Consider the following 12,533-nt stretch of genomic DNA (forward strand, 5'->3'; position numbering starts at 1 on the left):
AACAGGAGTGGAGACGAGTAGTTGAAAATAGCCCTGACATTTACACTTTTGCTGAGAGGTTGCAAGGACAACGCCTTTAATAAAACAGGGAAAAAAACAAAGTATGAAGTGGTGCTCTTTGATTGGTCAATCAGCATCCAGTGTAAAAGTCCTTTGCACTCTAATGGGTAAATAATTCCCTAAGCCAAAACAGTACAGGCACATTTTAATGGGAAATGTGTCTGACTGGGTTTACAAGAATTTAATAATTTGTAATTGTGTTTTATTGTGATACTGTTAACTGTGTACCCTACTTTTAGCAGAATGTGTTGTCTTGGACTACTTGTTATGGCCCTTCTGCCCTTCACATAAACACACGCTGCCTCACTGAAACTGCTCCTCTTCCTGGAATGATTGTGAGCCCAATAACCCCTCCCCCTCTTCTGGCTGTCCAACACAGCCAGTCCCAACTGTCCAGATATTTCCTGCTTCCTGCCTCTTTCGCAGATCTGACAGTGTACAGTTGAGTGTAACGAACATGTTGTAAAGTGAAGCCCCATTCACTGCAGATCAGCAAGCAGACATGAGGAAAGGGAACTAAGCTTCGGTTTGGAACACTTCTCAGTTCTTATCTTATATGAGAAAGTGAAACTATTTTACATTCCATGTCTCATGGGGTGAAATGGCGCAGCAACTAAATTTGATGGATCGGAAAAAACTCTGCTGTTCCATCTGTCTGGATCTACTGAAGGATCCAGTGACTATTCCCTGTGGGCACAGCTACTGTATGAGCTGTATTAAAAGCCACTGGGATGAGGAGGATCAGAAGGAAAACCACAGCTGTCCTCAGTGCAGGCAGACCTTTAGACCGAGACCTGTGCTGGTGAAAAACACCATGTTGGCAGATTTAGTGGAGGAACTGAGGAAGACGGGACTCCAAGTTGCTCTGGCTGATCCCTGCTATGCCGGACCTGAAGATGTTGGATGTGATTTCTGCACTGGGAGAAAGCTGAGAGCCTTCAAGTCCTGTCTGCAGTGTCTGGTCTCTTACTGTGAGCAGCACATCCAGCCTCACTATGAGTCTCCTGCCTTTGAAAAGCACAAACTGGTCTACCCTTCCAAGAAGCTCCAGGAGAACATCTGCTTTCATCATGGTGAGATAATGAAGATTTTCTGCCGCACTGATCAGCGGTGTATCTGTATTATCTGCTTGGATGAACATAAAGACCACGACACAGTCTTAGCCTCAACTGAAAGGACTGAGAGGCAGGGAGAGCTCGGAACAAGTCGTCAAAGGATCCAACAGAGAATCCAGAGCCGAGAGAAAGACGTGAAGGCGCTTCAGCAGGAAGTGGAGGCTATCAATTGCTCCGCTGATGAGGTTGTGAAGAACAGCGAGAAAATCTTCACTCAGCTGGGCCGTCTTTGCAAGAGCAGAAGCTCTGATGTGAAGCAGCAGATAAGATCCCGGCAGAAAACCGAAGTCAGTCGAGTTATGGAGCTTCAGGAGAAGCTGCAGCGGGAGATCACCGAACTGAGGAGGAGAGACACCGAGCTGAAGCAGCTCACAAGCACAGAGGACCATGCCCAGTTTCTACAAAACTACCTCTCACTGACAGGTGTTAGTGAAGCCCAAGCCTCGCCCAGCAACAATATCCGCCCTCTGCACTACTTTGAGGATGTGACGGAGGTTGTGTCAGAGGCCAGAGAAAAGCTACAAGACATTCTGAGCAATGTGTGGACCAAGATCTCAGTGCCTGAGGTGGATGTTGTACCGCCACAACCAGAGCCTAAGACCAGAGCTGCATTCTTACAATATTCATGTCAAATCACACTGGATCCAAACACAGCAAATGCACGGCTGTTATTGTCGGAAGGGAACAGAAAAGCAACAGTGACGAGTGAAAAACAGTTATATTCAAGTCATCAGGACAGATTTACTGACATGTTTCAGGTTCTGAGTAGAGAGTGTGTGAGCGGCCGTCATTACTGGGAGGTGGAGAGGGGCGAATGTGAAGTTTCAGTGGCCGTCACGTACAAGGATATCAGCAGAACAGGATATGAAAGTGGTTTTGGAAACGATGACAAGTCTTGGGCATTAGAGTGTTTCAGCAACAGCTATGAGTTCAGACATAACGGTTTAAAAACGTTTATCCCAGGCCCTCAGTCCTCCAGAGTAGGAGTGTACCTGGACCACACGGCAGGTATCCTGTGTTTCTACAGCGTCTCCGCAACCATGACCCTCCTCCACAGAGTCCAGACCAGATTCACTCAGCCACACTATCAGGGACTTGGTGTTTTTGCTTCGCATGGAAACGGGTCTGCTGCTGTGTTCTCTAAGCTTGAGTAGAAAGGTGATAGGAGGATGACAATGTGATTTATTATTTGTGTAAAGACCTGTGAGCTATAATTGTGTAACCATTGCCTAAACAGAAGGCAACGCAAATACATATTTCATCAGACATTATTATTATGTTTTTTTGGCTCACGACCTTAATCTGGTTGATGTCTTTCTTTGCCATGTCTGCTTATGAAATTTGGATTAAGTGATGTTTAGTCCTGGCACATTTTGATTATGAAGGGGGAAAAAATCACCAATTATTTATGGTTGCATTTATAGTCAGTCAGAAAGACACAGTTAGAGTAAAGGTGTGACTTGTTGCAATGTTTGCAGAGTCTAACTTTTTTTTACTACATTCTAAAAGTATTAGCCACAGGTACAAAGTATGTAGCTGAATTTTTGTTTAAAGTTGCACTGTATTTGAATTTGCACTAATAGTTTTCCTTTTTTATGTGAATAATTGCACTTTTACTTTTGATTGAAGACATATTTTGTGATTTATTTTTTTACATAAACTTGGTTTATGATCATTGTGTACACCTATGATGAAAAGCACTTTGCAAATAAACTGACTATTGTCCATTTGGATTCCTTGGCCATGAGATTCATTATTGGATTGCATTAAAAAAGAAAATTACAACTGAAAGCAACTGAGTGCAGTGAGTTAAAGATTTGTTGTACCTTAAGTACATTTTTAAAGTGCTAAAATGTACTTCTATACTTTTTACCTCTTCATTATTCATTTTAACACCTAATAATAATATTGAGCCAAGTGAGTTAAAGATTTGTTGTACCTACTTTAAGATACTTATTATGATGACTTATTATTTATATTGATTGAATGTAGTCAATGCCTATTTATTAATGCATTAAATTTGCCTATTTATTAATGCATTAAATTTGAATGATAAAGGTTATTAATAACACATAATGTTAATAGATTACGTCTATTAAACATATTATTTATATCATAAAATCCATTTTTGGGCACAGGGGGAAACATGATAAAGGTTATTAATAACACATAATGTTAATAGATTACGTCTATTAAATATATTATTTATATCATAAAATCCATTTTTGGGCCATGAGATTCATTATTGGATTGCATTAAAAAAGAAAATTACAACTGAAAGCAACTGAGTGCAGTGAGTTAAAGATTTGTTGTACCTTAAGTACATTTTTTAAAGTGCTAAAATGTACTTCTATACTTTTTACCTCTTCATTATTCATTTTAACACCTAATAATAATATTGAGCCAATAAGTACTTTTGATACTTATTATTTATATTGATTGAATGTAGTCAATGCCTATTTATTAATGCATTAAATTTGAATCACAGGGGGAAACATGATAAAGGTTATTAATAACACATAATGTTAATAGATTACGTCTATTAAATATATTATTTATATCATAAAATCCATTTTTACAACACTCGAGAGGGAAGCGGAACCTTCGGTCGATAGAAGAGCCTTCTGCACCAACACGGAATGTTTCTGTGCTGCACTTCAGAACACGGAAGTGAAACGCTTGCTTCCGTGTTGATGTTTTCGTCATGGCCGTGAGCGCCGTTCACCTGGAGTCGGACGCCTTTTTGGTGTGTATGAATCACGCCCTCAGCACGGAGAAGGAGGAGGTGATGGGGTTGTGTATCGGAGAGGTGGAGGTCACCCGGATCGTCCACATCTACTCCGTCATCATCCTCCGCCGCTCGGACAAGAGGAAGGACCGGGTGGAGATCTCCCCGGAGCAGCTGTCGGCAGCCTCCACGGAGGCGGAGCGGCTGGCAGACATGACCGGCAGACCCATGCGTGTGGTCGGCTGGTACCACTCCCACCCACACATCACCGTGTGGCCCTCCCACGTCGACGTGAGGACCCAGGCCATGTACCAGATGCTGGACCAGTGCTTCGTGGGACTCATCTTCTCCTGCTTCATAGAGGACAAGAACACCAAGACGGGCCGGGTGCTCTACACCTGCTTCCAGTCGGTGCAGGTGTGGTGGAAGTTACATTACATTACATTACATTACAGTCAGTAGTATATTACATATCATTCACCCATTCACACACTGATGACAGGCTACCATCAAGGTGCCACCATCAGACTCTAACTAACATTCATCATCCAGTCCACACCGATGGCAAGCCTTCAGGAGCAACAACTGCTGAAGCCGGGTATCGAACCACCGACCTTCTGATTGGAGAACTACCTTGCTCTCCACTACGCCACAGCCGCCCCCAATGTAATCTCGACAAGAGTTATTAGCATTGTTTCCATCCATTACATTACATTACATTACAGTCATTTAACAGATGCTTTTATCCAAAGCGACTTACAGTCAGTAGTATGTTACATATCATTCACCCATTCACACACTGATGACAGGCTACCATCAAGGTGCCACCATCAGACTCTAACTAACATTCATCATCCAGTCCACACCGATGGCAAGCCTTCAGGAGCAACTTGGGTTAAGTGTCTTGCCCAAGGACACATCGACTGCCGAAGCTGGGTATCGAACCACCGACCCTCTGATTGGAGAACTACCTTGCTCTCCAAGCGGCTGTGGCGTAGTGGAGAAGTTTTTCCAGAACTTCAATTTAATTTACTAATACCCAATTTGTACTAGTACTATCTATGTCCCGAGATGAGTCCCAATGAGCGTTGAAATAATGATCAAATGACAAATGAAATGTCCTTGCGGTATTTTATTTCTTTGCATGAAAGAGCCAGAAGTTTACAGGGTCACCGGGAGCCTGCAAAGTACTGAACTCACCCCTGTATATATGGGAGCCGGGGTGGCCAGGCTCAGTTCTGAGTTAGCATCTCCTGACAATGAATGGGTGAAGGAGGGGGGGTATGAAGAACAAAGGAGAGGAAGAAGACCAAAAGGTGGGTATGAGTCTCAGGTTTGGAGGAAGGACCAAGGTGTGAGAGGGTCAAAAGGTGGGGGCATGAATGACAGGACATAAGGAGCGTCTCCACACAGTGTAACTTAACATACAGAGAGACGAGGTTCTCCACCTTTAGAATACACATCATAGTACATTTCATTCAAAACCTTTAGAGTAAAATCTTCACATCATAGTACATTTCATTCAAAACCTTTACACTATATACTTCCAACATACACTAATATAATTTTCCATTACACAGGCGCAGAAGGGCTCCGAGTACGAGCGGGTGGAGATCCCCATCCATGTGGTGCCCCGCGATGCCATCGGTAAGGTGTGCCTGGAGTCTGCCGTGGAGCTGCCGCGGATCCTGTGCCAGGAGGAGCAGGACACGTACCGCAAGATCCACAGCCTGGCGCACCTGGACCCGGTCACCAAGATCCACAACGGCTCGGTGTTCACCAAGAACCTGTGCAGCCAGATGTCTGCGGTGAGCGGGCCGCTGCTGCAGTGGCTGGAGGACCGTCTGGAGCAGAACCAGCAGAGCATCGTGGAGCTGCGGCAGGAGAAGGAGAGGCTGCTGCAGGAGCTGGCTGCTATGTGAGCCTGGAGGACAGGGGGGGGGGTTGAGACTGGTATCTGTTGTTGTTGTTGTTGTTGTTGTTGTTGTTGTTGTTGTTGGAAACGGACCTCCTGGTTTTGTTGCTTTAGGTTCTTCACCGTTTTGTACCATACTCAGAAGAATCGAAAACTGGCATCGTTGTCTTGACTGCTTGTTCTTGATGAGAAATATCCTTATTCAAATGGCTATTTAATTACATTTATTATATTTAGGGGAATTCTTGTTCAAATGTATTGTGTGGCTGCATCTAAAGAATGCTTTCATTAACAAATAAACTGCCAACTATTTTCTCACTTCCTCGATTAATCATTTGGTCAGTATAATGTATGAGAAATGTCCAAGAGAAGGTCTTCTCCGAACATAAACAAATTTATTATTTTTACTATTATATAACTATTTACAATGATAAAACAACATAAACTCTACAAGTCCTCCCATTTAAGAAGCTGGAACCAGAACATTTTGGTCAATTTTGCTTGGAATCTTTTTCTTTTTTCAAATGTATTGATTGCACAGTTGTTTTCTTCTGTCGATCAACTGATCAATGAATCAACTTATCGATTCAGCTGGAGTCCCCAGAGCTGCTATCTAAAGTCTGGTCAGATTTGTAATTTTGCATACTTGTTTTTTTGACCAGACAGCTCCCTGATATGAGATTTTGTACAGCTCTTTTGTGACAAGAGAAAGTTAAACTCTTGAGTCATTTGAGAAGTTACCTTCTATTTGTTAAAGAAAAACAAAAAATGTTATAAACTCTTAAAAGATATAGTTTTAGTTTAGGCCTCATTTTTTTCTGAATTAGCTGAAATAATGTGATGGAAAATGTTATCCCACCAGCTATCGATGGAAAGCTGGTGGTGTGAAATATTAAGTAATTTATGGTTAATGATCAGAAACACACTAAACTTAAGTTGGGTCATGTTTTTATCACTCTGAATCAGAGCCAACTGGACACACTGAGCCAGGACTAATAGCTGTTACTGTGTGTGTGTGTGTGTGTGTGTGTGTGTGTGTGTGTGTGTGTGTGTGTGTGTGTGTGTGTGTGTGAGAGAGAAGAGAGTGAACAACATTTGTTCACTCTGCTTGCTTTGTCTTTTTCTTCTGCCTTGTTTTATCCCAGATTTGTAAAGCCTGATAGCTTCCTGTGAAGGAGCATTATTCAGGTGTCACTAACATGTGATGTTTTTTTCTGCATACTGTAAAATAAAACAGCTGATGTAACTATACTGTGACCCACCCAGACCTCACTGTCCCTTCACTTTGGTTCTAAAATAACGAGGTGATAATAACAACTGAAAACAAGTTTCCATTTTGGGTTTCAAAACTGTTTCAGGAATTATTATTATTTAAAAGGAAATATTAAATATTTGAGAACAGCTTTCTAACGGAGTTGGTTTTAAAATGACCATGAATTGGATTCACAGCATTTTTTTCTAGGTCTCTTTCACACTCAGCAGCAGTGTTTAGTTACTGAGCCAAATCTTTATTCAGTATGGCTTACCGAGGGTATTAATATCCCTGATATTTTTTGCGAATAAATGTCCATAAATGTGCCTATAGGACAAAGATGCTTGTTAAAACTCCAGAACTTGCCTGAGAATGATCATGTTTTAAGACTTCTTTATTTTCAAAGTAATCCAGTGATAGTAGTCTACATATATGGGAACAATGCAAACAGGGACTGCTAATAGCAAATTTTTGATAATTTTAATGGTGCTAATTGGCCAAAATAGAAACAAATATAGGCAAAAACATGATTGTATTCCACAGTGTTGCTAATTGAATCTATAGCAACACTGAAACCCCCTGGTTTAGTCTAATGTCAGAAATTAGGGGGAAATTGCCGTCACAATTTCACAAAAGAAAAGTCACAGAAGGAAAGCACAGGTGTGAATTAATGATGGCTGAATTCCATTTAGCTGTTTAGTTTACAGGCTCCTTGTATTGTGCGTGCTGGCACACAAGCATAATAGTATGGCTTACTGGAAAAGAACACATATAATTAAATCCATTGATTTAATTATATGTGTTCTGTGTTACTTTGTGTAAATATAGAACACACCCATTGTAATAATTAAATCCATGGATTTAATGAATTATATTTACGATGGGTGTGTTCTTTTCCAGTAAGCCATACTATTATGCATGTGTGCTTTTACTACTATGACAAGTCAAAATATCTCCTGTGAAAAAGACCTATTCCGTATAATTGTTTTCTTAAACATGCTTTTTTTGTTTAACTAACAGTCCAACACTGATCAGCAGTAGTGTTTTTCCCCCAAAGGGCACAAGGTAATCTAGCCTTTTCCTTATTAATCAACCTACTGCGGTTATCTGTTAAAAAATTAAGCTGTAGCCATTTAAATATGACACCTGTGTAATTTACATTTAGGCCTACCTTTTTCCATACTATGTGTATTGGCTTCATTTTTAATAAACAGAACACACTTTCACGAAAACCCTCCCTTCCAACCCCAATAACACAATATTCTCAGAGATAAAAGAAACTTGACATTATCTTTAGGGAATGTGGCCTTGACAACAGTCGGCAGATTGACGTCAACGAGGCATTGAACAAACAAGCAAATACTTTATTGACTGTTTGACTTCACACATCCAATCAGCAAACAGCAGCACCATATACAATGCACAAAATGTTACAATTTTACAGTATTTCTTTTTACAAGTATTCTTTGAATTCTTTTTTATTTTATCAGTGTCATGTAAAACTTTGTTACCATTAGACAGTACCTGTAAAAGTCTTTTGATCTATTTACTGAGCACTCTGTTGAAACATGTAGCTGTAAATCTTCTTATCTGTAATGCTTCTTATGAACTTCACATATTCAATCATAAAATTATTTTAAAGGACTCAATCTTTATCTTTCCATCTACGTATTCACTTTATACACAAAAACTATATGCTAAGTATGTCAGCAATCCAATCTGCAAAAATCCAATGATGAATCAGAATAGCCATTAAAACTTAAGTACACTTTTCTGAATACACTGTATTGTGGGAAAATAAACACATAATCAACTATTCATCAGTTCTGATTAAAAAAAGGAGACTTCACAGCCAGAGCAGAAAATATTACAGCAACAATACAATTATAGAACGAATAGGACTAAATACACCACACACGGTTGAATATCAATTAATGTTGCATTACTAAATGAGCTGTCATAACTTAGACTCAACCTCTATCTAATTTGCCAAAGCCCTCTCTGTCTGAGGGAAAAATCCACTCTTGCTCTTTGTCTACTTGACGTCACAAAACTCAGCTGTAGATCCTTTATAATAAACACCAAGTCCAGCATAGAGTTCCTGACTGAATGTGGTCTGGACTTTGTGAAGGAGAGTGATAGTTTCAGAGATGGTGTAAAAACAAAGGATACCTGCCTTGTGATCCAGGAACACTCCTACTTTGTAGGACTTAGGGTTTGGAATGGTTTGTTTTATAATGTTACTGTTATGTTTGTAAGTATAAATTATATGAAAATCTTTGGCCACACACTCTATTGCCCAAGACATGTCATTCTCACCAAATCTACTTATATCTCCTGTTCTGGCAATATCCTTGTATGCAACTGCTACTGACACTCCTAAGCCACTCCACTCCACTTCCCAGTAATGACGCCCAGCCAGACTTGTTTCACACAGAGCCTGAGACCTGTTCATGAATCTGTCCGCGTTATCAGTGTACACCTGTTGATCTTTCGTACTTGTTGCTTTTCTGTTCCCTTCAGATAATGACATCTGCATGCTCACTGTGTTTGGATCCAGTTTTAATTCATTAACGCAATCTGCATATTGTAACAGTTCAGCTCTCGTCTTGGGGTCTTGTGGCAGTAAAACATCCACTTCAGTCACTGCCATAGAGATGTTGTTCAATTCTTTAATACAGCTTCTCTTTAGTTTCTTTCTGGCCTCGGACACAAATGCAGTCACATCCTCAAAGTGTTGCAAAGGATGTGTATTGAAGCAGGGTAAGGCGGTAGATTTAGGGAGAGGTGACAGCGAGGCGTAATTGTGCAGAAACTGGGCTTGATCCTCTGTGGTTGACAGCTTCTCCAGCTCAGCGTCTCTCTTCCTCAGATCAGTGATCTCCTGCTGCAGCTTCTTTTGAAGCTCTTCGGCCCGACTCACTTCAATTTCCTGCTGGGATCTGATCTTACTTTTCACATCGGAGCTCCTTTTCTCAATGAGATGAATCAGCTCAGTAGACATCTTCTCACTGTCCTCCACTGCCCTATCAGCGGAGTGATTGATAGCCTCCACCTCCTTCTTAAGGGTCTTCACAGCCTCTGCTTTGCTCTGGATAATCTGCTGGATTTCTTGTCGCTGTGTTCCGAGCTTTCTCTGCTTTTCAGTAATTTCTATTGAGACTAACACTGTGTTGTGGCCTTTATGTTCATTCATTAAGCAGGAAACACAGAGACATTGCTGATCATTCAGACAGAAAATGTTCTTCACCTCATTATGTTGGGTACAGATGTTTTCCTGAAGCTTTGCAGCTTCCACCAGCTTGTGTTTCTTTGATGGGGCTTCATAGTGTTGCTGGATGTGCTGCTCACAGTAAGAGACCCGACACTGCAGACAGGACTTGAGAGCTTTCCGTTTTCTCCCGGGGCAGACATCACATCCCACATCTTCAGGTCCGGCATAGCAGGGATCAGCAGGAGCAACTTGGGGCTCCATTTCCCTCTGTTCCTCCACTAAATCTGCCGACATGGTGTTTTTCTCCAGCACAGGCCTCGGTCTGAAGGGAAGAGGAAATGGGTTTAAGTATTGCCTCACCCCAGAAAGAGGAGGGGTTAGGAACAACTGGGGTGTGTTCTTCCCCTTTATCTAGTTTGAACTTGTTACTCCTGTTAACTACATGAACATTATGTGATACAAAGAAATATCATTTTTTTCAACTTATTGAAGAATTTATATATGAATTATTCATTTGTGTTTTCTTATTGCTTTTGCAACTTAAAATGTATGTTTGTAATTAACATTTTTACCTACGGCTACTTTTGCAGCTTTCGCTGTCTTAAGGAGAGTGATCTCCCTAAGAAGTGCCTCACCCAAGTTTTTTTTTCACATGCTAATGTTTTAAAATATTTTTTCAATTCAATTCAGTTTATTTTGTATAGCCCAGAATCACAAATTACAAATTTGCCTCAGAGGGCTTTACAATCTGTGCACATGCGACATCCTCTGTCCTTCCCTCACATTCACAGGAAAAACTCCCCTAAAAACCCCTTTAACAGGGAGAAAAAAGGAAGAAACCTCTGGGAGAACGACAGAGGAGGGATCCTTCTCCAGGATGGACAGAATGTACAGAATGAACAGCATAACAGAGATACAACACATTCAATGTATATGACATAATATGTTGCAATACTAGGAGGTGTCACAAACATTGCATAAGATGTAGGGTGGAACAGGGCTTGACTTGACCAGGTTCTCTCAAGATATTTCACAACCACATTTAGCCTCAGGGCATTATGATTGAGCAATGAAAGGGTTGTTGCATGATTGGCGAGAACAATTTAAGGAGTGGTTTCAACAAGGCATTGTGGAAATGGCCTTTCTCAATCCAAGTTGTGTGTACCAAACAGGGATGTGAATGATACTAGAATACTATTAAACTTAGTATGACATAAAAAAATGTGTATGTACAGTTGTGCATTCTAACTGGATTTTGTGTATGGGAGAAATTCAGGGATGTATAGCTATTAGATTCCAAAGAATTTCTGAGAATGAGAAAAAACTTTACTGGACATACTAAACCGTTCTAAAATGCATAAAGGCTTTTCAGACGGTTTAAGTAATGATTGGTTAATTAAGAAAATATGAATGATGGTAGGTGACATTTAGGAATGGTTAAGAAGAAAAAGAATACAGGAGCTCACAAATGATATATATAATTAAAATAATACACATTTAACACTACGATATAAAATCATTTTAATTTGTCCTTAAATAATGCAGGAAAAAATGTATCTGAGTGGAAGAGGTCATGTTGATTTACATTTGTGATCATTTTGATTAAACTGTAGTTGGGACCAGTAACGTCGTCATAGATACAGCCAATCGTCAGTGCAATCCCTGAACCCTTGGCTGCCGGTATGATGAGGATAAGCCTCTTGAGGTAAATGGGTTATATTCCTGGGGTTCCAGATGCGCTTCCATGCCTCCAATGCCAAAAAGTCCTGTTGACTAAAGATCCAGCGTTTGACTGCAGAATCTGTTTATAGAGATTGACAGCCTGCTGGTAATGCTATAGTTAATTATTAATTTAGAAGGGCACAGGCAGTATGCAGTACATACATGAGTATGTAGTATGCAGTGCGTTAATATACTTTTTCAAACACAACCTTGTCTGATCGAGCGGGTTGAGAGAATGTGTATTAGCCATTTCCTCCGGTTGAGCGGCCAAAAAATGGAATTGACCAAATGGATCAAATTCTGATTGTACAAAGACTCGTTTTAGGGTGTCTGTAATATGACTTTTTTGGAGGATACCAACTGTAACCTGTACCCTGTACAGTCACCTCCCATCTGACTAGGTATTTCTATCTGTTGACTCGTTTTAACTTTAATTTTAACATGGGAAGTGCACACAACCAATAAAGAAAAAAACATTAGATCATGGGACTGACTATTATTTCATAATCATTTCTTTCTGTGATCTA

The 12,533-nt window shown here is 40.5% G+C and overlaps 3 protein-coding genes across 3 annotated transcripts; 2 read left to right on the plus strand and 1 right to left on the minus strand.

Annotated features, from left to right (window-relative positions):
- Positions 1-479: 479 nt before the first annotated feature.
- On the plus strand, positions 480-2,896 carry LOC129102039 (tripartite motif-containing protein 16-like). Its single transcript, XM_054611971.1, has one exon. The coding sequence runs from the start codon at positions 662-664 to the stop codon at positions 2,327-2,329; it is 1,668 nt and encodes a 555-aa protein (XP_054467946.1). The 5' UTR covers positions 480-661; the 3' UTR covers positions 2,330-2,896.
- Positions 2,897-3,833: 937 nt separating this feature from the next.
- brcc3 (BRCA1/BRCA2-containing complex, subunit 3) lies at positions 3,834-6,972 on the plus strand. Its single transcript, XM_054611976.1, has 2 exons — positions 3,834-4,320; positions 5,484-6,972. The coding sequence occupies exons 1-2, from the start codon at positions 3,880-3,882 to the stop codon at positions 5,823-5,825; spliced, it is 783 nt and encodes a 260-aa protein (XP_054467951.1). The 5' UTR covers positions 3,834-3,879; the 3' UTR covers positions 5,826-6,972.
- A 1,483-nt stretch (positions 6,973-8,455) lies between these two features.
- Positions 8,456-10,590, minus strand: LOC129102040 (tripartite motif-containing protein 16-like). Its single transcript, XM_054611973.1, has one exon. It carries the CDS (start codon positions 10,576-10,578, stop codon positions 9,106-9,108), a length of 1,473 nt encoding a protein of 490 aa, XP_054467948.1. The 5' UTR covers positions 10,579-10,590; the 3' UTR covers positions 8,456-9,105.
- Positions 10,591-12,533: the final 1,943 nt, after the last annotated feature.

The sequence above is a fragment of the Anoplopoma fimbria genome, chromosome 14, assembly GCF_027596085.1.
Source record: "Anoplopoma fimbria isolate UVic2021 breed Golden Eagle Sablefish chromosome 14, Afim_UVic_2022, whole genome shotgun sequence".
NCBI lineage: Eukaryota > Metazoa > Chordata > Actinopteri > Perciformes > Anoplopomatidae > Anoplopoma > Anoplopoma fimbria.

Bases quoted from the DNA above. Each gene is read 5' to 3' on its own strand.
- LOC129102039 (XM_054611971.1), top strand. From the start codon at position 662: ATGGCGCAGCAACTAAATTTGATGGATCGGAAAAAACTCTGCTGTTCC.
- brcc3 (XM_054611976.1), top strand. From the start codon at position 3,880: ATGGCCGTGAGCGCCGTTCACCTGGAGTCGGACGCCTTTTTGGTGTGT. The intron at 4,321-5,483 runs GTGTGGTGGAAG...TCCATTACACAG, and splicing joins CCTGCTTCCAGTCGGTGCAG to GCGCAGAAGGGCTCCGAGTA.
- LOC129102040 (XM_054611973.1), bottom strand. From the start codon at position 10,578: ATGTCGGCAGATTTAGTGGAGGAACAGAGGGAAATGGAGCCCCAAGTT.